Here is a 27,315-nt window from a genome sequence, read left to right as displayed (position 1 = left end):
CAAACCCAACCTCTGCAGGTTCACAGTTTGTTCCCCATTTTCTCCACCCACTGAAACCCCCACTATGCCCAGAGGGACAGCAATGCCCAGAGAGAGTGGAGGAGGCTGCACAAGAGGTCTCCAAGTGCATCCACAGTCCTGGAACACACTGCTAGAAGGTGCCAGGACCAGACATGACTGAAGGGTGGGATGGGATGCAGCTCTTCTCCCAGCCATGCTGCTGCATCCTCTCCATCCTTGGGATACAGGAAGAGGAATGGGACAGGAACTCCCCATGCTGATGGCCAAGGCAGCTGCTGCAACTTGAAGATGAGGTCCCACCAAACCCCCACACGCTGCTTGTTGCTTCTGCATGCTAGTGGGAGCCTGGATGAGTGTTCTGGTTGAAGGCTGGTCCCATGAAGAATGACCCAGACCTTCAAATCCATCCCACTCCCTCCACCTTCTGCTGGAATAACTTCTCCTAGTGCTTTTCTCTTACACAAGATTGCTCTTAGGTGGTTCTTGTGGTCTGCTCTGGAAACAACTGCTGAGCATGGCTGGGCTGAGTGATCTCAGGACAGCCACAGTGCCCACCTAGGGCAGCATCCAGCACCAGGACCCTGAGTGAGGTCACTCTGAGCACAGGGATCCCATCCATGCTGAGACCCACAAAGCCCTCAGAGACCCTGCAGCTCATGAGCAGGGAAGTGCTTGTCTGATGGCCAGCAGCCTTGTCACGCTCACAATCCCAGTTTTCCACTTTGCTCCTTTGATTTATTACCCACAACTGTTCTTTACAGACTGCCTGGGAATTTCTAAGGATGGGGAAATCAAAATTAGCAAATGGCTATTGTCTGTAAAAAGCAATACCAGGAACTGGACAACATTTGCAAAACAGGACTTGGCAACTGGAAAAGCTAAAAGAGGGTGGAAGAAGGGAAGATCCTTAAAACACGCAAAAATAAAAAAGTCTGGAATAACATAATGGCCAAGGAGCAGAGGGACAAGCACACTTGGGGAGCCGATGGAGTCAATATCCAAATGTGCAACTGAAAATAAGAAGCAATGAAATAAAATGGGTGTCAGGCCACAGGTCTCTCACCTCTGCCCTCCAATTTCTGACCATCATTAGGGGGATGGTCACTCAGTGAGCTTTTTTCTTGCTCGTCCTTATCACAAGACATTTGGGGGCATGATAATCACATCTATGAACTTGGCCGCTGTCGTGGTGCCCTTACCGAGTGTTCGGAGCTCCTGCTCCTGCACGGAGAAGCGTTTGCTCTGACTTTTTTCTCTACTGTGCTGCTCGGAGCCCGAGGCTGCGTGCTGCTGGTCCAGAGGGTGGTGGTGCTGCTGGCTTTTCCCCTGTCCTCTGCCATAGTGATGAGAGGAGCCAGCTCCGGAGGCGGGCAAAGGTCTCGACTCCATGGCTTTGATGGGCGAAGGCGACTGCTCCAGGTTGGCCCCGCTGGGCAGCTTTGAGGTGTAGACGTTGTTGTCAGTCTGGCCTCGCTCTGCCTTGGCTTCCCTCCCCCTCGAGGACTCTTTCTGCAGCATGGCTGGCTCCAGGGGGGCTGCGTAGCCGTCGGCCGCGCCGAGCGAGGAGCGCAGGCTGGAGGCCGAGGGGAAGGCGGCGGAGCGGATCGGTGACGTGGTAGTGGTGGAGGAGGATCTGCAAGGAAAATGAAGGCAAGGCCAAGGTGAGAGAAGCACGTGGAGAAAGGGAATGCTGTTAGCAGAGCCCCAGTGTTCAGCTTTGCCTGGCTGAGCTCCTTCCAGGCCTCCTGAGCATATGGCTGGACCATGCAGGGCCAGTGAGGAGGGACTGGATGGAGCCTCCACCAAAGTAACTGGCCACAGAGTATTGGGGCTGAATGCATTGACTGGAAAACCCAAAACTCATGGACAGGTCCCAGAGACCTCGATAACTCCACCACCAGGCGATCTTCAGCGTGAGGAGTAACACCTGTATTTGGGCACAGGCACACTCCTACATTTCTCCTGGCAGCAGGAAAAGCAAAAGAATTGGGGCACCAAAATGTACCTCTCCCCACCACAACTTCCCTGAAAGCCCCAATCCTGCTCACACTGAGACTGAAGAGAAAACAACTCCCAGTCCTTCCTCTCAGAGGTGCTCATTAATTAAGTGCTGGTGCAGGCATCCAGGCAAGCACTGGAAACCATGGTGGGGGCACGTACCGCAGGACGGAAGGGGTGGGGGTCTCCGAGGAGATGATCTTCATGCCGGTGTTGTGGAGCACGCTGGGGCGCTGCTGGATGGTCTCGTGGGTGCGGGGTGACACGGGAGAGTGCTGGTGGCTGTGAGAGTGGGAGGACGAACGGCTGCTGGACTGCTCTGTACCTGGGGAGACCACAAAGAACAGCTTCTTCAGCTCTCTGTCCAACCGCCCTAACCCTACCTTCCACCCAGCACAGGTCCCAGGGTGGAGGGTGGACTCCTCCCCAGCCTACCTGGTCTCCAGATGGGTGCATGCTCCACTGTGGTGGAGGCTAGGATGGATTTTTCACGCTCCCTCTCTCGTTCCCGCTCCCGCTCCCGTTCGGACACCGACGATCCTGACTGTTTGGTCATGTGCGTGGGCCCTCCTGAAACCCAACCAGAAGGCAGTGAGAGGGCTGCAGACACAGCAATTCCCCCTGGGAATGCTGCCCGCTCTTCACATCACTGTGTATGCAGAGTAGATAAGGAATGGCTCCATCCAAGGTCACCTGGAGCGGGACAGACGAGGGCAACCAGCGCAACAAAACCCAGACAAATCATGGAACAGCTGTCCTCGTGCTGTCTCCAGGGTATGACCTTCCACAGAGCTGTTTGCTTTGGGGAAGAAGGAGGAAAATCAAGGAAGCCCTCAAAAAGCAGGAAGAGAGGGAGTCAGTCCCTGAGTGAGAATTAATTTGGGGTCTCCCAGTCTGTCCTGGCATGCTGAGCCCATGGTGTTGGATTGATGATGAGCATCCTCCTCAATAATTTTCCCACTGGAAAAGCAACCTGCAGCATTACCTGGGGAGAGCGGGGAGCTGCTGTGCCGGCTGCCGAAGGTTTGGGGGGGTCCAGGGATGTAGGTGATGCGGTCCATGGTGGTGGCGGAGGTGCCAGGGGTAGGGGGCACGAGGACGGGCAGGTGTGGCACTTGGGACAGGTCGATGATGCCTGCAGAGAGAAGCGAGAGCACTGTCAGGACAACGCCAAGCTGCTGCAAGCTTGGCCGTGCCAGCCTGACCCAGCCTCCTTCTCCCCTGCTGCTCCCAAACCCCTGGGCAGCGCCGTGCTGGAGGACCTGCTGCATAGTTGAGGGCGAGGGAGGGCTCCCGGGGCGACAGCCCGCGCAGCATGTCCGCCCGCTGCGCCATGGCCGTGGCTGCGGCGTTGTGGTGCATCTGCTGCGACGTGATGTAGTCGTTGATGATGGTCTGGCGGTTCTCCATGGCCGCCGTGTCCGGGTAGCCTCGGATGAGGTACGGGGGGTACAGGTGTGGGTACGTGGGGCTCGGAGCCAGATGCCTTGGCAGGTAGTAAGCAGCAGCTGGGAGAGAAAAGGGTGCAGATGTGAAACCCCAGAGATCTCAAGCTTTTGGAGCATAAGGAAAATAAAAAACTGTGCCCCCAGCCCAGCTCCTACTTACACGAGGCCGTCAACCCCTTCTACTGCTCATAGCCACCTGATGACTCCTAGCTAACCTACCAAACACGGCCCTCCCTCCAACAACAAACCTCATAGCAGAACTAACCATTGTAGGCGCACTTTTCAACTGATCCGCCTTCAGAATTATCCTAACAGGAGCTGCAATCCTACTTACCGCCTCATACACCCTATACATGCTCATAATGACACAACGAGGCACCCTCCCATCCCACATCACATCAGTCCAAAACTCCTCCGCACAAGAACATCTCCTCATAGCCCTACACATAATCCCCAGGGTACCTGCTTCCAGCTGGATCCCCCTGGGGATGGCGGCGGGGTCGAAGGGCAGCGGGATGTGCCCTCGGTACAGATCGACGCCGCTGACGCCGCGGAGCAGGTGCTCGTATGGGGAGATGGGGTGGTGGTGGTCGGGCACGGGGGCATGCGGAGACTTGGAGTTGCTGAGCTCTCTCGATGTGGGGGTGATCTTTCTGTCCTGGGACACCGGCTTCCCAGCAGTGATGCTGCCTGCTGAGAGCAGAAGGAAATGAGTCACAGACTGAGCACTGTGGCCAAGCCATGTCCCTGAGGGATGCCTCTGGCCAAGCAGGTCCCACAGGGACAATCGCAGCTACCCTGAACTTGAGGGGCCTTTCCCTCCTCCCTGCACTGCCATGCCCTGTTACACCACCAAGGTCAGGGTGGGCCAAGTCCCAGCTGCCCCTTGGGAGAGAGGCCTTTCCCAAATCATCCCTTCACCCCAGCACATCCATGCTGGGCAATCTGTGCATTCACCCTGGCCTGCACAAGCTGATGGTGGTGCAGCCTTGCTGCCACACTCTTCAGCACAAGGAGGTCACTGCTGCTGTTAGTGAGAAGTGTGAACATCTCCCACCCAGTGTCCCAAGCACTGCTATCCTGCCCACCTATGGAAAAAAGAGTGCTGTGGGCCTCAACTGGGACAGGGAGGACACTTCTGAAACACCAATGGCTTCACCGGCCTTGGCCCAAGTCTCCCTTTGGCTACCCTGGTGCAGGTGAGGTGCCCTCACTTCAACACTGTGAGCACCCCCAGGAAGGGCACTGAACCCCAGCTGTCCCTGGCAGCCACCCCAGCGCTGTGAGTCAGCTGTGGGTGTGGGGTGCTGGGAAGAACAGGTTCAACAGGCACCTGCTGGGAATCACTTGGGCAGGTGGGGTCAGCAGCCACCTCCCGTGCACCTCACCTGCTCGTCTGTTAGACATTTTACCATCAAATAAAAGCTTTGCCAAGTACCTTCGTGCTGCCGTGGGGTGGACTCTCGTGTGGACACTGGAGACCCTCTGTGCAAGTGGCTGCTGAAGGCCGTGCTGTGCCCTGCCTGGTGGTCCTCATAGCCCAGGGCACTTTGGTGGGGTTTGCCCGGCTCGGGTACAATCACGGGAGCCCCTCTGGCAATAGAGCCACCTGAGTTTGTCACAGGGCTTGGCCTGTTTTTCAGACTCTCTTCGTAAGCTCTTTCCAGATTCCTCGGGTCTTGGATGACATCCAGAGAATGCACAGAGTGGAAAGTCCTGCCGGGGCTGCCAATGATGGAGCGCACATCGTGCTTTTTGGTGCTCGAGGAGGAAGAGCCGCTGTCATACTTCAGTGGGGTACCCTGGGGACAGGAGGCAGAGGGGACATCAAAGGGGCCTAGAACAGAAGGAGCCCAGTGACTGCATCCCACTGAGTCCCAACAGGACTCAGGGTGCCTCATTCAGTGGGTCAATACACAAGCTTTGCTCAGTCAAACAGCCAACAGCCCTCGGCAGAGCAGAGATAACCACTGGAACAGGGCAGGGTGGAGGGCCCATCTTGCATGTCTTGTTGTGCTCCAACAAGATGATGATGATGAGTCACTGCTGAAGGCTGGCTGTGCCCATCACGCCTCTCTCCTACACACACTGTGAAATGGGACAGGACTGCAAGGTGCCATGGGAACCCTGCAAATATTTGGAGACCAACAGGAGATATCATGCCGTGTTTCATCCTAACTACTGGCCCTGCTGGGTTGCCACTTGCCCATGAAGGGAGGAGACCAAGTTTATGTGCACCAGAGTCACAAATGCTGAGGGCACTGAGTTGACTCTGTCCTTGGAAAAGAGGCAAATGTGTCCCCTTTTCTTTACACGTGTAGATGGATCATTGCTTTCTTAATGTGCCAGGAGTTCCCTGGGCTTTGTATTTATCTGCAGGGAAGGATTACAGGATGGTTTGGATTGGAATGGATCCCTTCAAAGGATGGGGCAGGACAACCTGTACCCAAGCAGAGCGTCAGCTCTTACCAGTGATGCAACACAAAGCTGTCTCTGTTCTCCTTTTACCATGGGAATGGCTCCCAGGATCTGTGCAAGGGCAGCAATCTGAGCAAAACTGATCTCATCCACTTTCACTCCATACCCACCTGTGTGATGGAACCTTCCTTCAGAGGTCTGGTCAGAGAGATGTCGGGTGTGCGCCTCAGCTCCTCCCGGGGGATCTCATGGATTGATCTTCCTGCTTCCTTCACCGTGGCTACCAGGTCTTCATGGGCTGATTTCATTTTCAGAGGAGTCAGATCATGAGATCTGACCTTGTAGGCATCAGTTAAGTCCCTTGGTGGAGTGTTTTCCCTCTTGAGCTGTTTGGCTTCTCTTCTGAGGTAGTCCTCATGGGCCTCCACATAGGACCGAGGTATTCCTGCAACCCCCAGGCAGATGACAGATGCAGAGGGTGACTCCCCAGGCAGACCCTGGACTCCCAGTCCCCATGCAGATACCTACTTCTAGAGGGTCTCCAGTTAACACATGTAACTCAGGGACTGGTGCCCAACTGAGCCCACAGGGCAGCTATAGCACTAATGCAGCTGGTCCCCGTCACACCTACCACCACCTTCTGCATCCATTTCACACTAATTTCAACCTGCTTCATGCGAATCACTGACAATTTCGTCCCTGACTTTGGCAGAATTCAGGTTGGTAGAAGCTGAGCAAGACTGAAAATCTCTCTGAGCACAAAGCAGGGGCTGCAAAGATCTGCAGCTGGACCTTGACGTGCCCATCCTTGCTTCCTCCTGTCCCACCCTGATGATGAGAACAAGGGGCCATGCACGTGAGGTGCCTCCCCTGCCCATGCCCATCTTGTGCTCCCAGGTGTTACCTTGTGTAATCGAGCCTCGCATGTGATGCTGCTCCTTTAGGTTATGGGGACTGTGTCGGTCTGGAGGGATCGCTCGACCCATGAGACCTAAAGAGACCCAAGAGGGAAAGTCAGGCTGTGACACAGCAATTCATTCACCATAAATACATGACAGTGTTACCAGGGATGCCTGGGACAACAAGGATAAATACCAACAATTTCTAAATTAATTATTTTCTCCTTTTTTTAAATGTGCCCTTTTTTTTTTATTCCTGGAGCTGGTCTGTCAGGGCAGACACTCAAGGCAAAGAGACCAGTCTACATTCTGGTTTTTTCCCATGCTGGTCAGATGCACCATGTAGACAGGAGACAAGATGAGATCTCCACAGGTCAGTAACACAACCCAGGTGAAAGGTCTCACGCAGACCCACCTTCAATGCTGGTAGATAAGGTATCACGGGCTGATAAGCCCCGGCTGATCCTCCCCTCCATCATATCATAGGTCCGCTTAGTTCCTGTGGTCTCATGGGAAGCTCCCGAGCTCCTGCTGTCTTCTTTGGGACACTGAGAAGCAGCAACTCCACCTGCAGGGGGGAACATCAAGAGGCATGGAAAGCCAGCCCGGGCCAGGAGAGGGTGTTTACTGCTGTTTGTGTGTGTTGCTCAGGGGTCAGATCTCATCCCAGCATCAGCCGCCGCTATGCGGTGCCAGAAACATCGCACGGGACTGGCTTCCAGGAAATTCAGCTGGTGTTCTCTCCCCTCCCTGCCTGCCTCAGACTCCAGCTCTGTGCCTCCCTCTTGGGTAGGAGCATCCACCCAGTCGTGTCCCATCCCCTCCCTCCCTGGTGGGGCCATCCGTAGGCAGCAGGACAGCCCTGAGCCAGTGGGAGCAGCTGCAGTTCCACTGAACTTGACTCTTTGGGTCTGGGGAGTTTTGGTTTTTTTCCTTGTTTGTTTTGATTTTTGCTAGACACCTACTGTTTGGGATCTTGGCCAGCCTTAACATCTGCCGAGACACTCCCTGGGTGAGAAAATCAGGGAAAACAGAGGAGAAGCGAAGCTGAGAATGATTCCTTTGAAACAGCACTGAACACACACAGGAACTGGGAGAGATGGTGCAAAGCAGGACTGATGGAGTGAGTGCCAGGGTGAGAAGAGACCACTGACTGCCCCCTGATCCAAACCTGGAGTGGGTTCCCTGTGAACAGGCAGTGGACACCTGTCCTGAGCTACAGCCCCACCACCAGCACAGCCCAGCCTGTGCCAGGCAGCACCAGGCCCACCCCAGGCAATGGGCACCCATCATGTGCAGCGAGCTGTGAATTCAGCAGCTTCTGATCCAGCTGAATGCCTTGGGTTTGTGCCATGAGCTCCAAACAGGATGTCAGCTAGGAGAGACAAACGCCTCTGCCCATCATCCCCGGCCAGGCTGCCCTTGCCAAGGATTGCCAGTGCACTGATCCTCCTCTTTGCGGGTAGAGAAGGTGGTTGTACAATTAGAGAAAGCAGGGAAGTTAAAAAACATTCATTCTACTGTGGACAATCAGGAACAAAACTCCTCCTCGGCAAAACCAGTAATTAATAAAATGGGATTATTACAACTTCACACCCACTGTTGGTTTCCGCAATCAGCACCCACTCAATCCACAAAGTGTTTGGGGCTGTGTGTGGGGAAACAAGAGGGGGTCCGTGCCTGAGCCTCTGCTTCAGCTCCATTTGACAGCAGAAATCCGGGGGTGACATTCAGAATCAGCCAAGCACCATGTGGGTGATGTGCACCCTGTCATCAAGGCACATCTGTTGCCACCAGCCCTTGTGCAGGAGGGGACGTGCTCCCGGGCACCCTTTGTGCCACCGGGAAGCAGGGGGAGGGCGTGAGGGAGAAGAGAGACTAAACAGAAAGAAAACCATTCCAAACCCACGTTCCTCGCCTTGCAGAAGCCATCAGCAATCATATGCAGGATGAGAATAACCAATCTAGCACAATTCAGCTCACACATGCTACAGGATCTCGTCTCATTACAGCTCTTTTATTTTAAGCACCCTCATGACACTAAAGAATTTGCAATTTTTTTTCTGCTTGCCAAAATTCATAATCACCAACAGTTTCAGTTTTCTTATTTAATTTTTTTTTTAACTCTTCTGTTCCTGGGCTGCTCAGCCTCGCTGGGCTCTACAGGGGGAAGGAGAGAGGCAGGGCTGGCAAGGCTGCAGCAGCTCACGGGATCACTTGGGATGTGATAAACGCTACCAAGCACGTAAAAGGCTGCTGGGGAGAGGAAGGAATTAATTCCACATCTGTGTCTATGGGGGGTAGCATGAGAGGTGACACAGGCTGCAGCCAGGGGGACTCGGGCTGACACAAACAACAGGGGAGAGTTTGGTCTGCAGCTCTCCCTCATTGCCTGGAGTGGGATCCCAGCTCTGGGCACGGGCAGCCCTCACTGCCAGGAGCACTCCCCATCTCTCCCTGATGCTGCTATTTCTGAGATCAGCCTTGTTCGACCCCCAGCCCGGGCAGAGGTGATTAAAATAGCTTCTTGCACAAACAAGTCCTGAAACGCTTCCTGAGTCCTCCCTGGACCAAGCCTTGCCAACTGTCCCAAAGGGCATCCAGTCAAGTCCTCCTCAGTGACATTTCTAATCTGGGCTAGAGTTGACAGTGGCCCCGGGGGGGACATGCTGTGAGCCAGTTTCCATGTGGCAGGAGGGAGGCACAGCACAGAGCCCTGTCCTGAAAGGTCCCAGGACACACACAAAGGTGACAACAGCTGGAGCTTGTCCCCGTGGCCTGACCTGAACCCTCTGCCTCCAGTCCAGGATAAGACAAGCCTGTGATGAAAGCAGCTGCCTGCACTTGTGGCCATGAGGAAAGGGAATTCTGTGGGACACAGTGCCTGCAGCACTGCCCACAGCGCCCAGGCAGCACAGCAGCTTCCCAGAGACACCGACTGAGGCAGCTGAGGTTGGGATCAGCTCCTTAGTCATCTCCAAACTCAAGTGAGAAGGGAGGCGACACATGAGGACAGCCATCCCTGTGGACACCAGAGCACAGGCCAGTGCTTCACCCCAGGAGGATTCAGGGCTGCGGCATCTCTAAATTGGCTCTTCCTGACTACAGAAGCAAACCAGCAGGAGTCCAGCTCCATAAGAGAGATGCCTGACCCAGCACACAGTGAAAGGCAAGAATGGGGCTGTTCCCAGCCTCACTGGAGAGCAACATCTGCTCATCTCCAGTGGGAGGCACTGAGACACGCAGAGCAGCTTTGAGAGGCAGTGCTGTGATGGGCTGAGCAGGCAGGAGCAGCTGCTGACCACCTGTTACAGGGGTGCAGCCAACACATCCCGAGATAGGCTCCTTGTGGGATGCAGAAATGGCTTCACCACCTCCAACAGCTCCAGCAAAACTCACCATACGCTGAGGCTGGGTCCATGAGGATTCCTGCAGGGCAGTCCTGTGCTGGAAAAGCCTCAGGGTGCCCAAGTCAATGCAGGTGAGAACCTGACATCCAAATGAACCTTTATGCTGAACGACCTGACTTGCCTCCATCTTGCAGGTTTGAGTCCACCTTGGCCCAAGACTTTGGGAGTGCTTTTGTAATGTTTTCAATCAGTCCCCCTCCACTACAGGGTGCTAGGGATGAAGGTAACACCTTCCTATCTGGTCCTCTCCTCTTCCCTGTTTCCCAAAATCATTGCAAACCCGCCTGCCATCTCTAAGACAAGATAACCACACAGGACAGATGGACACAGGGCACCAGGGTGGGAAGGGAGAGAAGCACTGGAAGCAGAGACAGGAGGCTGGCCTGTTGTACTTCATCAGCCTTTCCTCAAACAGCTCCCAAGTCCCAGCCACAGTGGCACAAACCCCTGGCACCTGCCCTCAAAAGGCAGAGAAGATCAGGACTCACCCTCGTAGGACAGCACGTGGCCTTTCTTGCCCTCGTAGATGACATGTCCTTTGGGCACGGCATCCTCCCTCGCCTTCTCTGCTCTGCTGGGGCTGTCTTCTCCGATTATCCTGGTAATGGTTCCTTTGTACAGCACTTCTGCCGGGGTGCCCTTGGAAAGCCACCAAGATCCATATTTAACAGTGTCACAACCAATTAAGCAAACGCCGTGCGGGGACAGGCTGTTCCTCGCGGGAAGCTGAGCGCAGAGAGCACACCCGGCCTCCGCTTCCTGGCGCAGCCAACAGCCAGGGACTTGCAGCTTAATTATTGATGAGAATGATAACGAGCAGCAGTAAAAAGGTACGTGATCTGTGTGAGGCTGCTGGGAAGAGGCAGGGGATGAGGAGAGCACAGAAACAGCAGCTCTCACCCTGTGTGTTTTGGAGTAAGCTGCCTGCCTGGCTCCCTCTTCCCAGGTTTGGGGGACAGGGCTGGTGCTCCCCTGAGGACACCTTAGTGACAGCAGGCACTGCTCCAGCATTAGCTTTTCCCTGCAGCCTATTTCCCCAGCTTGGCACAGGAGGCACAGAGATGTCCTGCCCACCCAGGCACAGCTGCTGGCAGCAGGGTGACCTTCAGGGAGCTGCCTGTGTGCGGGAGCTGGGCTGGCAGCATGCCCGGCCGAGACGGCAGCGACAGCGAAACCGGTCCCGCAGCAGGTCAGGGAGCAGAGCCTGCCTCAGATCTCCAACAGGAACACCAGCAGGCTCCCCACACACACCAGTGTGAGCTGAAACCTCTCCTTCACCACGAGCAGACACAGCTCACAGCACCTGCCCACTGAATCCCCTTCAACACACACGGAGCTGATGTCCCTGAGGAGTTGCTGGTGATTAACACCCTTCTGCCACTGTAACCTGTCGGTGCCAGCTGGGAACAGCCACCATGGGGGGACAGCCCCCCTTCCCCATCTCTGGGAAGGCACAGTGACGCTGTCAGAGCGACCCTCCTGACTGACACCTGCCTACTCAGCTCATTTAACCCCAGCAAGCCCTGGGACTGATGCCTGGGGGAAGCCTCGGGACGTGATGCCCCCGCCAGCTTGGCTGGTGTTTCCAGGTTGTGCCACTCAGGCTCTTTCCCCACCCCTGCCTGGGAGTGCCCCTGCTCTCCACCAAGCCCTCAGAGCAGCAGCAGTCCCCAAAGCCAGGGCATACCAGCATGTGGGTTCAGTGCTCTGGGCACCCACCCTTACAGATCTGGGCACCTGCAATGGCTCTCCCAGCCCCAGGTAAGGCACCTCCCTCCACAGATGTGCTCCGAGGGGATGTGAAAGCAAGTGATGACAGATGGCTTCAGAGCAGAGAGCATATATTCAAGATCTGCTTCCTGTGAACTGGATGACTCATCTGAGATCAAGTATCAGCTCTGGTACCAGGAGCTGCTGCCAGAACAGGGGGCTCCTTCATCCCAGCAGGAGCAGAGGGATGCAGGCTGCTGGGCCAGCAGGAGAACCAGGCAATGCCCTGGGTCTGGCCCTGATACCTTACTTCCCAGCCAAACAAAGGAATCTGGATTGATTCATCAGCTGGCTGGATTCATTAACTGGATGCAAAACAGTATCTCAACAAACTCTGCTGATCTCCTCAACTGGCACATGGTACTCAAGGTCCCTCACGCCCACCCACTGCTGCCCACAGCTGCTGCAGGAGCATCTGAGAGGATGGAGCAAGTGTTTGCTCTGATGGGTTATTTACAGCCCCTGAGCACCCACTCCTGGCATTTGTTGGACACAGGGCACCAGGCAAGCTAAGCCTTTGCTCTGGGCCAGGATTCAGGATCAGGTCCCCAGGGCCAAAGCGAATATGGTCATCCTCCTTGAAGAAGGCAGGCAAAAATTGGAGCCTGAATGTCTTTAAATATCTGAATGATGGCCAGATAAAATCCCCATGGGAAACAGATTTTTTTTTTTTAACGCTCTCTGCTCTGTTACCAGATGAGCAATAACTCACACTGCAAGAAACTATCGCCCGCTTGCCAGCTGCTCTTCTGAAGATGGATGGTGGAGATTAAGCCAAAGTATCCTCCTGCTAAAGAGCCTTTGGGCAGGACCCCCAGCACAGCGTGCTCAGCCCTGGCAGGAGCTCCTGCTACCTTACCTGCCCCTCAGAGTCTCCTCCCTGCTCCACCTGGCCTGGGCCCTCCACCCATCTCCTTTGCTCAGCCCCACTTTCCTGCCCTGACAAGATGATTTTGCCAGAGCCCTTTACAGCTCCTTTGCCTCTGGTCCTTACAGCTACAAAAGGCAAAGCTGGGTTTAAAGGTGCTGTAAGGCTGCACTGCTGTTTGCTGGGCTCTGCTCCTCTGCAGTGTTCACTCATGGAACACCTCTCGTGCCATCTCCAGTGGGGGCTGCTTGCAGACCCCTCTGAGGGGCTCCATGGGGCGGGAGCACCACAGAGCTGCTGCACAGCCCTGTTCTGCACACCCAGCGTGCCCCACAACCCCCAGTGCCCATGTCCAGCACCACAGGCTGCAGCTGGCAGCACCCAGGGGTGACAAGGGACTTACATGTGTGATGGAGCCTCGGTAGGTGATGGGCGACTCCGGAGGGGGCCTGGATGTGGGTGTTCCTTTGGTGATGCTTCCTCCCGAGGCAGAGCTGAGGGAAGTACCTGTAGGACACAAAAACTGTGAGCTGGGGCTGAGACTACTGAGGGCAGGATTTGACCCAGTCTCTGTGGTACTGGAGGGGACACCCTCCAAGAGCTGTCAGTGCTCAATCCCAAACCTTTCAGAACCCTTTGTGCCAAGTCTCTTGAGAAACCCCTCCCTGTGAGTGTGGGGTGGAGAGGAGGGGAAATATAGGCCTTTTGAGGCTATCAGCTCCCTGCTGTCTCTGTGGAGGTGCTGGGCAGATTTATGACCTGGGAGAAAGCACAGCCTGGCTCAGCCTCTCCTGATGTGATCAGAGCAGATCTGTGGTGAAATGCAGCTCAGGGTGGCTTGAGTTCATTCACATAGATCTGTCCTGGGTTGGATCCAGCCCACAGCACTCAGGCTCCTGACTGGTCTTACTAGGGGGTTCACAAACCAGAAACCTCTGCATTTATTTTCTTCTGCCCGATTAATGGGAAAAGAAACCCATCAGGGTTGTATTTAACCAAAATGGGGTCCCTGATCAGCTGGAGGACCAACAGTGAAGAGCATGAAAATACCAATTAATGTAATTTAAACAGGTCTTGCTTTGTCTTAAGCAACAGATTTTCAGGTGCCCTTTGAACACAAAACCTCCACCAGAATCAACACTTGAGGCCCTGATTTGGGGAGGTAGAGAAAAGGGGTAAAGAGACCCCATTGGCTGGGCACAATTCCAGAAGTCAACCCTGAGATCACTGGGCAGCTGCAGCCAGTGTGGCACTCACCAGGCTTGGCAGTACCAGCATCCCTCCCTCTCTCCCCACAGCTGGGGCACGTGCCCCCCACTCCGTGTCCTCACCCCGCAGGATGGAGCCCTCCTGGGATGGCTGCAGAACCAGACTCTCTGGCTGGCTGGCCTGGCTTCTAGGAGAAAGTTGTTCCTGCTTTACTCCAGGAAAAGGCACTGGAAAACATAAAACATTACCCAGGTATCAGCAGAGGTGCAGGACACGGGGCCACAACCCTTGGCTGTGCCAGCCTGGAGGCAGCACCTTCTTGGCACCTTTGCCATTCCAACTCCTTGGGATGGGCTTCCCAGGGTGGTGAATGCACAAATGCCATCCAGCAAAGCCAGATCCTTCACCCTGGCACTGCCCACACCAGGACCAGAGCTGACACTGGAAACTCTGTGCTGGTTTATAACAGAACCCACATACAGTGAGAAACAGAGATCATATCCCTCCTCCCCAGGCCTGATCCCTCACCCATTCCCTCCTGCTGTTAGCAACAGCTTCCAAATCTGCAGACTAAACACTTTCTTTGTTCACTTCAGGCTATTTACTCTTTATCCTACCAGCCTGGGGAGCAACAATATATTTCCTTCCTTCGATCACAGTGTTACCTGAAGGGTATTTATGGGCTGGAAGTGTCCCTGACCGAGCTGTTGCTTTCCTATACTGCACAAATTTAGCTCCCTGTGTCTCTGCTCCCCTGATGGACTAAGCCTTTCATCCTCTTAGCAGTTCTCTCTGTGCTCCCTTGCTGTGCCCTGTGCTCCTCCTTTCCCCTATGCTTCTGGCAAGCTCACTCCCTTCTGCTTTCAGAGTATGTGAAAAACAACTTCTCTCCCAGTTCCTTACCCAGTTTCTTGGGATCCATGGTCAGTGGCAGGCCCATGGTGATGGAACCAACGGGGACCTTGGTGTGCTCGGGGCTGTAGGGTGTGTGGAGCTGGATGGGCATTCCCTGTGGGGCAAGAGGAAAGGTCAGGAGCAACTGATGGTCCCTGAGAGGCATCTCCACCTCTCACACCTATCATTGCCCTACCTGGGAAATGGATCCGACGGATCTCTCCAGCACGGAGGGGTGCTTGGTGGAGGAGATGAGGGGAGGAGGGTTGGAGATGCTGGCTAGTCTCTGCAGCCCTGAGCGAGAGCTCTCATGCAGGTTCAGAGGGATGGGGTGTCCTGTGAGGAGAACACAAATGTCAGTGAGACTGAGGGCAGGCAGAGCAGCTGCAGCATCAGGGACAGAAGGGGAATGGGAGGGAGCAGGAGCTGGCTGTGAGCCTGCAAGTCACACAGGCATTTTGGAAAGGACTGGAATAGTTTAAATTACTGCCCTGTCCCCTCTGCAGCCAGAGGATGAGCTGCCCTCCAGCCAGAGAGGGATGAAACCTGTCTGACTTTGCACCCACCCTGCTCTGTGACAATCCACACCCCTACACCTGCCCCAGCCAGAGCTGGGAGACACACCTGACCTGACCACCCTGGGGCCTTTAAAGAGCCCAGCCTGTAACAGTGGCTGTAAGCACAGCCTCTGGGCTCAGCCCCAGCTCAGGGGAGGGCACACACACACAGCCAGTGGGTTTTACTTGCCTGGTGGGTTATACTGGAACAAGTGGGGCTCCGTCTGGGGAGAAGTTTTGATCACATCCCGGGGGTAGGACAGAACAGGGGGCCAGCAGGAGGCAGCCACTGACTCAGCACTCAGCTTCTGAACCTCTGCAATGGCTGAGAAATGCACGGACTTCTCTGCAAAGGACACAGAAAGAAACTGCATGGTCAGTGGGCAGCAGGAGTGAGGAGTCCCTGTGAGCATGGCAGGGAAGCAAGAGCCAGCTCCAAGCACAGGAGATGGCTTCAGTTCAGTCCAACTTGGCCACGAGGTGAGGCTGAACTCTTCAACCAAGCTAAAAGGAAAAAGCTCAGTGTCACTGCCTGGATTTGACAGCATTTATTTCACTCAGATTTAAAGGGCAGTGGGACGTCTGTGTTGGTGACTCTGCTGGTGCTCACTGTGGACCTGGTGCCATCCCACCCAGGAGAGATGACATTTGACATGCAGAGTCCAGCTCCTTGCCAGGACTTGGCCATTAGTGAATTGCTCCTGGGCAGCTCCTGCCTGTGCCCACAGCTCCACATCATCCCAGCATGGCAGGGCTGGAGGATTAATGATGATGCTGCCAAATCCTTCCCTGAGGTTAAAGCCAAGAAGCAGCAATGTTGGCATTCCTCTGGAGCACGGGGGACATCCAGAGGGTACTAGTTCCTGGTGACTACACTGTGGTGTGCAGCTTCCCAAAATTACCCAGTTCCCATCCTGGATACCAGGCTGGGCTCATCCTGGCTATAAAAAGGCTGAAGGGAGGCCAAGAAGAGTTTAATGATAGAGGAGCTGTGCTGGGGACACCTGAACCCTGCTATGTGCTGGAAGATGCTGAGGAAAAGAGAGGCTTCATCTGCACCAGCTCTATGCCAAGTGCATCCTCACGCTTGGCTAAGCAGATGGATGAGACAGCCTTTTCTGGATGGAGAGGCAGGTTTGGTAGGATTTGCTTGTAATCAATAAACACTTCGTTTTGCACTGCCCTTGCTACCCAGATCCACCTGTGTAACGTTTGCATTGACCAGAAATTAGAAACTGGGCAGTAAACAATGGCAATCACAAATGAACCCAGCCTTTAACCATCAATTTTTGATAAAAATAGATGCTGAATCCTGCTAAGCCTAATAATAGGGCAAGTAGATTATCAGAGGCCCAATTTAATGAGGCTTTACTACATTATCGTTATTAATGCTCAGTGTACTCAGAAGCTGGGAGATTATTCTTGTCTGCCTCAGTGAGAGAAGAAATCCATTCTGGGCACACAGAGGTGTGCAGGCACTCACACCTCTGCAGCCTGGTGGGAGCAGACCCTGGCTGTGGCCTCTTGTAGGATCCCAGAGAGGATCCCTTCATCCTGCCAACAGAGGGGAATCCAGGCCCACCCTCCCCACTGCTGGAGAGTCTCTGGCACAGCCACACTCCCTGATCTTCTCCCCTTCAGCTCGGCCCCATTCAGCTCTGCTCGTGTGGGGGCAAACAGCGCTGGGATCTCCAGCTGAAGATGCTCCCTGAAGCCAAGGCACTGTCAGCCAAGGCTGTGTGCACCCTGGATGGCTCTCGGAGAGCCTCGTCCTCCTCCCCTCCCTGTGGGAGCCGTCCCCTCCCTGCGAGCCTCTCCAGCCTGTGAAATGTGGCCAGTTCCTAATTGCCCCCGCATTAGAGGGTGGCTATAATTCAGCCAGCTTTTGATAAAATAGCACTTACACGGGGAAGAGAGAGTTCCTATTACCGTTTATCAAGTCCCTGGAATGGGAGCGAAGGAGTCAGAGCTTAAATGATCCGTCATCCAAATTAATGCTCTTGGCTCCCCGTCGCCTACAGAGGCCAAATGAAACACAACTAAATCAACACAAAACACACTGCTGGCTCTCCAACCGCCAGTGATAACCAAAGATATGCCCGACAGCAGCTCGGCACCGGGCACAGGGATCCGCCTGGCTGCCGGTGAGATCCAGGCAGGGCTGCCTGCCTCTGCCCAGCCCCGTGATCAGCAGCTCCTCGTGGAAGGGCAGGCAGGGCTCAGGAAGGTATGGCTGCCTGGCCACCCTCCAAGCTGATAGAGCCCCAGCCAGCAGCTGCGAGGCAGCCAAGGCCTGGGCCAGGATGTGTGCAAGGCTTGGCTTTGAAGCGGATCCAGAGCGGTGAGAAGGATGTTGATCTCCGCAGCGGCTGCAGGAGTTCCAGCTCTCTTATCAAGCCAGGGAGGAACAGCAGTACCTGCTCTGGTGGAGTCAGCCCCTTGCTGAGGGGTGGCACAGGGCTGCTTTCCACAGGGCTCTGCAGGCTGTGCTGGACTCTGCCTTTTAACTCCAAGCCATGTTTGCAGTCTGGAGGCTTGCCACTCCACTGGGATGGCTCGGAGAGCAGGGGAGGGAAGGGATGCACACAGATTTGCCAGGAATATCTGGCTATCTCCCTTCTAACCCCTGACCCACAGCCAGGACGTGTTCCAAGAGGCAGAGAAAGAACTGAGACACTGCATGAGTCCATACTTGCATTGAAACCAAGGCTTTGGGGGAGTTGATTTCTCCCCTTGAGGTGACTCATCACAAACCTACTGCTTTTCAGAAGAGAACTGTAGTTCCCACTATGAACAGGGGAGACCAGCCTATGTCTCCCTGGGGTCCACATGCATTCCAGGCCACTGTGGCACCCAGCACAGATGCACAGCCACACAGGGCTTGGAGAGCACACAGCTGGAGCCCAAGACCTACTGAGATGTTTGCAGGGATATAGGGAGGCATAATTACTTTCATTAACATGAAATATTCAGAGCTGTACAGAGGAGAGAATAAAGTGCTTCATATCATTAGTGCTTTGCAGAGAACAAAGCAACAAAAGATCCACCTGGATAACAGATCCTTGTATTTGATAATGGTGCCAGCAGGCCACAGAGTGGAGTGGGTGACTTCAACACCTAAAGCCTGCCTTGTACCTCATACCCACTTATCTGCCTCACCTCCTCATCCTCCTGTGGCCAGGAGCAAGCTGGAGCTGCAGCACTGGGACATGGGCAATGCAGAGCTCAGGGCTGGAGTGCTTGGCAGTGGCACCCAGCTCACAAGGAAGCTGAGCAGTGCAGCATCAGATCTGCACAGGATTACAGCACAGGAGATCAAACCTGATTACCTGCCACTGGGGAGGAAGAGCTGGAGGGGAACTGTTCCACCTGGGCAGCAAACAGGAGCACAGCAGGATAAGATCTACTGGAAATGGGAATTCACGGGTGGCAACGCCACGACTTAGGGGAAACTCCCTTTCTTGCAAGGTGAGCAGTCACCTTCCTTGCTTATATGCAAAACATTCTGAAGGTGTGATGCACACATTGTGCTATTTATTGTTTGAAAAAATTGTGGCCAAGTGCCAGCAATGCAAGCAAATCCTTCTGTCCAGAGGAACACGACAGCTTGAGGAATAACTACCTGGCCTGGACACTGCAGAGCAGGCTGCCACAATCCCGGCTGCCCCAGGGTGAACTAGTGCAGTGATTTTCCAGCAAACATCACTGCCAAGTTCAGTGCCCCCTCAGTGCAGTCTTATCCACCCTTCTCTTCCGTGCACAAGCAGGTGATTTTTGCAGCTGCACCCATTCCTGTTCAGGATCCAGCACTGGTGGACACTCTACCACACAAGCCCAACTTCCCTGACTGTGCCACTGGAGACAGCCTCTCATCTTCCTTAACAACTGAGTCACAGGCTAGCTACAGGGGACATGGACACAGACTCTGAACTGGAACAGACTCTAACACTCAGATTAAAAACACATTTAGAGGATGGTTTCATCAGGACTTCCCGTCTCTCCTTAACCTTGATCCCCAGGTGCTCAAGCTAATAATGCTTCAGATGCTCTATGGTGGGAACCTCTGAATTGCTCATTAGGCAGCCAAACCACATCAGAGCTATTCCGGGGAGAAAGCACTGGGAATCTTTACAGGAACCTTTGGACTCCAAGTCACAGTATTAGCATTGATTTTAAATGAAATAATGGTCCCCGCTGTGCATTAAAAGCATTCTTTAGAGAAAGCCAGCAAGGTAGAAAAGAGCCATTGTACCCAGAGCCTTGGCATGCCTCCAGGCCCCTCTGCTCTCTGGTGAATGGCAGATGCTAATAAAGGCAATCTTCACCTCCTTGGCGCTCCACACTGCCCGGTTTGCTGTGGGCTCAATGAGACATCATGTACTGTCTAATGAACATGGGAAATTAGCCATGCCTCTCTCGTCCTGCCTCAAGATGCTATTAAAGAGCTTTCAGGGGTCGAAACAAGCTTTCACCTAGGAGGGGGAAAGCTGCTGGCTGCGTGCAGCTGCACAGCCCGGGTGCTCCGCGCGGATAAACGCGCACACAGCCCTACCTTCCTTCTCTCCAACCGCGGGGCTCCGGCTCTTCCCCCTGGGGCTGCTGCTGGGCTGCTGCTGCTCCTTCTCAGCCTGCTGCTGCTGGGACTGTGACAGCTTGCTCGGGGGCATGTCCTCGCGGGCAGACTCGTGGGCTTTTGTGATCTGCTGCTGGTAGAGAGCCAAGGCGTGGGGAGGCACCTGAGGCTTCGCGCTTCCGCTCTGCAATACCCCCTCTGAGAAACCTTCGGAAATCTGCAAAGCAGGAAGAGTTGGTGATGCTCATCATGTGCTGTTGACATCTGTAACAATCTTAAGGACATCAGGAGTTAGGAGAAACCCCTGCCCCACACTATCATGGCAAGTCTTAGCAGAGGCCAAACAGGGCTTCAAAGCTCACTACCCACAGGAGATTTTAAAAGCCCGTGACAAAGAGTACCAGCTCTGTGCTGGTGATACTACAGGACAGAGTCAGACTTGTTCAAAACCCCTAATCTATAGTTACGTGCTTGTAGCTTTTGCCAGAAGTTACATTACAGCAGCCACATCTCTAGCTGCAGCATGGGAAAGTAGAAGAGCATCAGGAATGGGTCCTCCCTGATCATGCAAACCCCAAACAGGGATTTCCTCCCTGCCCACCCTGCATCACTGCTCCTCCAGTGCTGATCCTGGAGATACCAGGATGCTTCTTCTCACAGCCCAAGCCGCCATATCAGTACTTTCAATACATGGCTACTGAGCAGTCAAAAAGGGGGACCAAGCAAAGCTCCTGAGTGAGGAAGGTGATATCCTTCAAGCACGAGATGAAGTGCAGGGCTGGGAAGGTGCACTCCTTCTTTTTAAACCCATGGGAGGCAGCAGTCATGTGGCAGTGAGAAGCTTTTTCTGTCCAGACCTCCCACGATTTTCTGATAAAAGAGCTCAAGAGACATCCAAATGCTGCTGGCAGAGCTGCTCCAGCAGCTGGGAACACCCTCTGCACAGGGAGCACCTTGCCTGGCTGGGAACTCACACCGCCCAGGCACAGCTCTCTGTGGACCAGAGGCCATCCCCAGGGATGAGCACATCCTTGCAACCCTGACACACACCACGGGGCCCAGTGGGAGAGCATGCACGATGCACAGGCTGTGCTCCCAGCCCCTGCCCTCTCCAGCAGGGTACTCACAATGGGAGGGATGGCAGCAGCTCTCTGCTTCAGCTGTTTCAGGTCCAGTGGCTTCTGCGGCGAGGAGTTGAGCCGGGTGTCACTGGCGGTGTTGAGCAGGCTGGGCCTGGGGGACAGCAACCTGGAACCAAAACAGGACATCAGCCATGGACAGGCTCCATGGCCCCCCCACACCCTGCACCCCTGTTCTTCTGTGCTGCCAAACCCAGAGCACATCCTCTGCATCAGAGAGGAGCGTGCTGGACTGCTGCTGGCTGCTGGGAATCTGGGCTCAAAGACAACCCCAAGGGACTACACGTCCAAACAAGACCCTTATGTCTGGCTCAAGAGGCTCTTGAGCCCACTTTCCCTCATCGCCATGCTATTTCTAGCAAATCTGCTGTTGTCCAGAGTAAACCTGAGGGAAAATGGACTCTAGAGCTGGGTGCTATGGAGTGAGGTGACCAGCCCAGATTTCATTTGGACATCGTGTTACCCTCCAGAGCTCACACATACAGCTCACCCAGGGCTGCATGCTCTTCTTCAAGGACTGTCTTTTATCAAGGTGCTAAAGCCAGGGCAAGCCACCATGTGCAGGCAACTCGGGCCCTTGGGTCACTTGAAAGACGAGAGGCTGGATTTGGATGGGATTTGGCACTCAGCAGCTGTGCAGCCCTGTACTCTCACCACTTGCTCTTCCCCTTGGCTGTTTGAACTGCCTGGTAACACTCAGCCAGCCGTGCAGAGCCCCTGTGCAAACATGGGGGGCATCCCCATGGTGCCACCAAAATGGGGTGGGGATGGAGACGTGCAAAGCCCTTGGGACAAACCCTCAGCATGTCCAGCTCCTGAGCTCATGCTGAGACCACAGGGACCACATCTGCCCAGGCCACCTCTGCTCTCTCTCCCTCCCGACTCCAGTTTGTTAAAGCCAGTTCATAGTTTTCAAGCTTTACAGCTTGATTTGTTTATTTTAGCTGTTATTTCAGTGCTCTCTTCAGCCTATAAATTTCAAGGTCATTCCATGCTCACCCTTGGATGAATAAACAAGCGTGGCGGGGCCGTGTGTGGGGAATAAATTCATCATGGTGCTGGGGCTGCCCCAGCCCTCGCTCTGCACAGTGCCTGGCATCAGAGGGGAAAGGGACCCACCTCCACACTGGCACCAGGGTAAGGCACCCAGGGGAAAACAAACAAGGGACAGCAAATTTGAAAAAATTCTTCCCTAAATAATCCAATCTTGTCTGCCCGTGGAGCCACTCAGGTGTTGTGAAGCTGCACTCCTGGAAGGGTGCAGTGCCCCAAAATCTGCTGAGACACAAGGCTGGGGACAAGGGCACCCAGCACTTGTTCCTGAGACCTTCACGCCAGGCTGAGCTGTGGAACTGCCACCCCAGCAGCTGCTTTGTGCACTCGTTGGTGCTTGAAGAGGTACACTGAAGCACCCTCAAAGTCCCTTTAAGCACCCTCAAGATCTTCAGGTTTCCTGAAGCCCTCCAGGATCCTGATGCTTCGGAAGCCAAAGTCAGTATTAAATTCATAAATATGCAAATTGCCTAATTTATTACGTCCCTCCCAGCAGATCTTGCGCCAGACAATGGGATGTCTGTTGGGTGCTTTGCTCTGGAAATCACCATATGAACAACTCTTGAACAATTCTTATCCACCTGCTGCCAACCCAGCACCTCCCAAACCCAAGGAGCAGTGCCTTAAGATGGCCAATGGCATTGGGAAGGATGGGAAAAGAGTCAGAGCAGGAAGGGGTTGGCAGGCTCACAGCTGAGCCTCAGCAGTGTGGAAATGTCCCCTCCCAGGCATGAAGCTTTGGGGATGACCATGACACTGCATTTCCCACACTCCTCCTTCTTCTGCCATGGAGACGGATGGGGACTAATTTAACTTCCAGATGATCCAACACCCTGACACATGACCCAGCCAAACAAGACTCCACAGTAGTTGTGCAAAGGCAGTGGCTACCAGAGCTCCAAAATGGGCTCCCCCAAGCCAGAGACATGGCTCCAATGTGGCACTGGCCTGGCAGAGTCCCTGCACCTCCTAGCAGAGCCAGCAATGGGACGTGCAGCACCGGGATGGTCAGTGCAGGTGTCTCCTCACCATGCTGCAGGTCTGCAGTGCTATCTGTGTGTGGCCTCCCTCACATGTCCCCATCTGGCGTGACCTCCTGCTGAACCACATCTTGGCTGTGCTTGCAGCAGCCCTCCTGCAGCACTCGCTGCATGGAACCACAGACAACCAGCTGCCTCCTTCAGCTTGGATGAGTTAAGGCTGCGCCTCCTCAATCCTGGACATGCCTTTGCTAGTGTGAACTGCAGGACCAAAAAAAGGCTGCCCCCACTCTGAACCCTTCCCTTTCTCACCACGGGGACACCCCAGCCACCCTCTGTCCTCTTCTGGGAGATGCCGGGGACAGCTTGATGCTTTCACAAGCGCAGGGAAGAGCACCCACGCCCCGCTGGCGCTGGGTGGGTGGGCGAGCATCGGGTGATGCGGTGACGGGGCGGCTCACGCGGCTCCACGGCCCCGCTCCGCGCGAGTCACGCTGCGGCTGCGCCAACGCTCGCGGCCCCGCAGCCCCGGGCCCACGGGGAAGGCAGGGGAGCACAGCTACAGCCGGCAGGGGCACCGAGTCCTCACTGGGAGCCAAAAGCTCTGAGCCAGCTGAGGATCAGCCCTGTGGGTGCCGCTGGGTTGGGAAGCGCCCGATGCCGGCGTCAGCTGCAGCCTGCCCGTGCCAGCAGGCTCTGCCATCGCCCGCGCCTCATCGCCACACCGGCTGAGAGGAGTGGCCCTGGAGCTCGGGACGCCTGTTTGGTGTTTAATATTCCTGGAAGCTGGTAACTGTTTGACAAGCGAGATAGGAGCTGACTCAGCGAGGAGCTGCGATGGAAAAGTTGTTCCCAAGAGGATTTTCTGCTTTGCTGCTGAGAAGTTGGTACAAGCCATTGCTGCCCTGCTTTCGGTTGGGTTAACGTTAAACTGGTGGAGGACAGCCCTGTTGGCCTCACTCTCCCTTACTGGGAGATTTTCTCCTGTCTGGGAAGCAGGGGAGGGTGGGGAGGGGTGGTGCTGGACTCTGGCCATTACTGGAGAGGAGCACTGCAGCCAAGAGGCCTCAGCCCTGCCACGGGGCTGGCCAGCAGCACCTCCACCACCCCTTGGCACCGCCTGCGCTGCTCCAGCTGCTCGGCAGAGATGGGCTGCACCCCAGAGGATGCTCCCACACCAGCAGCGCTCATCCACCACAGGGGAAGAACAGAGGCCATCTGGAGCAGTAGGATGCACAACAGCTCCCTCTGACTTCATCCCACCACTTTGCTCAGTTGCTTTTTCAACAACCCCATCCACAGCGCTGCACACATCCAGAGCCTGCCCAGCCTGGCAGCACCCATCTTGCTGCCAAACTGCTCCCTGTGAGCCCACAGAGGGCTTGCAAGACACTGGATACAGGATGCCAGCCTTCAGTCCCTGTCCAGCTGAGTCAAAGAGGGACTGCTGCCCCCCATACAATGGCAGGGTGTACACAGGAGTCCCACCTGGCCCAAGAGCCATCAAAAAATTCAGTGCTACAAAGATGTGTGTATTCACACATATTCTTTAAAAAAAGGAAAACCCTCTCTCCATCCATGAGGCTCTTGGGTGGGGAGAGCCCTATGAGAAAGGCTGGGAGGGGAGCAAGATGTTTCTCCAAGGAGGAGGCCAGTGTTTCTCCTCCCTGTCCCAAGAGCCATCCATGAAGGGTCTGAGGCACTCTTGGCCAGGTCTAGGGGTGGGTGGAGGGCTTGGGACTGCAGTGTCTCAGGTGAAGACCCACTGGCATGGCCCCAGGAAAGCTCACACAGACCACATTCTCCTGCCTTTATGGCCAGGATGGATAATTTGCCCCTACAGATCTGAGCAACATCTCTGCCAAAGGAGCAACTCGCCCCCTCTTGCAGTAAAAGGCATCCCTGACGTGACTTTTCTCCTGCCAATACCAACTGAGACAGAAACCATTCCCAGCCCCGGATGCTGGCAAACGAGCCCAGCTCGGCTGTCCCTGAGAGCACACCCCGCTCCATTGCGTCACCCAGATGGGCAGCTGCCACCAGCAAATGCAGTGGCTCTGCACCCAACATCTGCCCACGGCCATGTCCTAGAAGCACCCGTGCGTTGGGACATCGCACTGCTTGTTGTGTCACAACCCCTTTGGAAGCAACAGCCGAAGGGCTGGGGGCACATGGGGACACAGTTGGGAAGTCCCTTGGCCAGGGAGTGCCTGAGCAGTGATATCCCCAGGAGGAGCTCAAAAAGGCACCCATGGGCACTGCGACACAATGGAAAAGCTCATCTGGCCCTTGGGTCATGCCCTTGTCCCCTTGTTCCCCGCTCCTACCTGCTCTTGTCCACAGCATCTTGCTCATCCATCTCGTCTGCGCTGCAGGTCGCGCTGGAGTCGCTGTCGGGGTTCACCCCGGGGCCTTTGCTGCCCTTGTGGCTCTCCTTCTTCTCGGCCTTGGGCGTCCCCTCCGTCCCTGCCGTCCCCGCGCTGCTGACGCCGCTTTCCACCTTCTTGTCATTCCCCTTGTCCTTCTCCTGGCTCTCTTCGCTCTCCTCCTTCTTCACCTCGCTCTTGCCTGGCTCCTCGCTCGCCTTCTCCTCCGGCTCCTCCGTTTTCACCACGTCCACCACCAGCTCCTCGGGCACCTTCTCCTCGCTGCTGGGCGCCTCGGGAGCCGTCTCCGGCGGGGGGCTGGCGGCAGGAGCGGGGTTGGCAGGGGGAGCAGGGGGAGCGTCGGGGGGCGTTGGAGCCTCTTCCCACTTGACTGCCGGTTCTGTGCCGGCGTCACCTCCCGGCCCGGGTGGTGCCTTGGCCCCGTTTTCGCCTCCTTCTTTGGCTTCGGGCCTTGGCGAGGGAATGCTCTCGGTGTCGGAGCTGTTATTTACTGCAGCTGAGAAAAGGGAAGAAATAAAAATAAGGATCAGCCTGAGATTCTTGCTTCCCATATCGCTGCCTCCACCCCCTCCCTTGGGAAGAGAACGCCCTCATTCCTCTGAGGGGGAGATGATCCCAGGGCTGGGAGAACTGTGCTGGGATCCCCAGATCCAGAGCCTGCTAAGCAAAGGGCTGTTCTGGGGGCCTCTCTGCTTGCCCAGCACGACTGTGAACCCCCACCCAAACACAAAATCACACGCCCAAAAACCTGCAGACTGAGTGACTGGGAAGCTGGATGTTAAGGGAAAACCCTGGCTGCTGGCTGGTCTGGCAGGACAGGATCTGCTCCCTTCTCGCCTTCTTACCCATGGCACATGATCAGCTGCCTCAGACCAGGCACCCTACTCGCTGACTTACATCACCTGTCTCCCTGGCTCTGCCACCCCTGGAGCAGCTGGGATCATCCCAAAACACTACACGTGTTTGTTGTTAGTGGCAGAAGAAAGGAGGTCAGGGTCAGCGAAAGGAAAGCTCTGGCAGCACTGCAGGACAGGTTAATTATTACACGGGAAGGATCATTCCCAGATCTGCCACCAGCAGCTTGATGAGAGCTGGAAGCACAAGCGTCCATGCACTGCTCAGAGCTAGGTGCTGCCAAGAGATTGTTTCTACAGCTGGGGAGAGGATCACTCCCTCCAAGGCTCGGCCGGACAAACATGGCCAGGGCCAGGAACACCAGGAGATTTCCACAGTCCCATCCCAGCATGTCCCCACCAGGCAGGGCTCTCACGCTCATGCCCCAAAGGCTTCCTCACATACATTCCTTGACCTGCCTCCCTCCACAGCAGCTCAGACAACTTTCTAATGCTGGTGAGAGGAGTGCCACAGAGGGACTGTCTCCTAAAAGCTGTACATCAGAGCACACCCATCTGTCCTCAGAGTGAAACTGTACCACACTCATCAGGAATCTCAGTTTTCTCCAATCTTACTCACTTGCAAACAAGAATTGAGGCATTCCATCACCCAGCCAGGACAAGGTTCACAGTGTGTTTGGCAAAACTCTTCCCAACTGCCACTTGATGCTGCTCTGAATGCTATCCTGAGACACCCAACAATCGCTCATCCCAAACTCAGCCAAGCTCTACACCTCCTTGCATTTCCTCCAGATGCTGAATCCATGCTCTACACCATAATTCCCACACTGAGTCTTT

At 55.1% G+C, this 27,315-nt stretch overlaps 1 protein-coding gene across 1 annotated transcript in view; it reads right to left on the bottom strand.

Annotated features, from left to right (window-relative positions):
* The window catches only part of NCOR2 (nuclear receptor corepressor 2), a 226,199-nt gene that overhangs the window by 10,875 nt on the left and 188,009 nt on the right, over positions 1-27,315 (bottom strand). The window contains exons 20-38 of the mRNA XM_059484874.1: positions 25,565-26,120; positions 21,193-21,313; positions 20,045-20,282; positions 15,683-15,838; positions 15,132-15,271; positions 14,945-15,050; positions 14,164-14,268; positions 13,236-13,339; positions 10,683-10,833; positions 7,200-7,352; positions 6,790-6,876; positions 6,056-6,330; positions 4,906-5,269; positions 3,930-4,160; positions 3,282-3,527; positions 3,005-3,154; positions 2,455-2,589; positions 2,182-2,344; positions 1,221-1,654 (exon numbers count right to left, since the gene is read on the bottom strand). Of these exons, the coding sequence (XP_059340857.1) occupies positions 1,221-1,654; positions 2,182-2,344; positions 2,455-2,589; positions 3,005-3,154; positions 3,282-3,527; positions 3,930-4,160; positions 4,906-5,269; positions 6,056-6,330; positions 6,790-6,876; positions 7,200-7,352; positions 10,683-10,833; positions 13,236-13,339; positions 14,164-14,268; positions 14,945-15,050; positions 15,132-15,271; positions 15,683-15,838; positions 20,045-20,282; positions 21,193-21,313; positions 25,565-26,120 (3,915 nt within the window). The remainder of the gene's footprint in view (positions 1-1,220; positions 1,655-2,181; positions 2,345-2,454; positions 2,590-3,004; positions 3,155-3,281; positions 3,528-3,929; positions 4,161-4,905; positions 5,270-6,055; positions 6,331-6,789; positions 6,877-7,199; positions 7,353-10,682; positions 10,834-13,235; positions 13,340-14,163; positions 14,269-14,944; positions 15,051-15,131; positions 15,272-15,682; positions 15,839-20,044; positions 20,283-21,192; positions 21,314-25,564; positions 26,121-27,315) is intronic.

This window comes from Ammospiza nelsoni, chromosome 18 (assembly GCF_027579445.1).
Source record: "Ammospiza nelsoni isolate bAmmNel1 chromosome 18, bAmmNel1.pri, whole genome shotgun sequence".
Taxonomy (NCBI): Eukaryota; Metazoa; Chordata; class Aves; order Passeriformes; family Passerellidae; genus Ammospiza; species Ammospiza nelsoni.
Note: the sequence above shows the minus strand (reverse complement) of the source record. Positions and strands in the feature narration are given on the sequence as shown.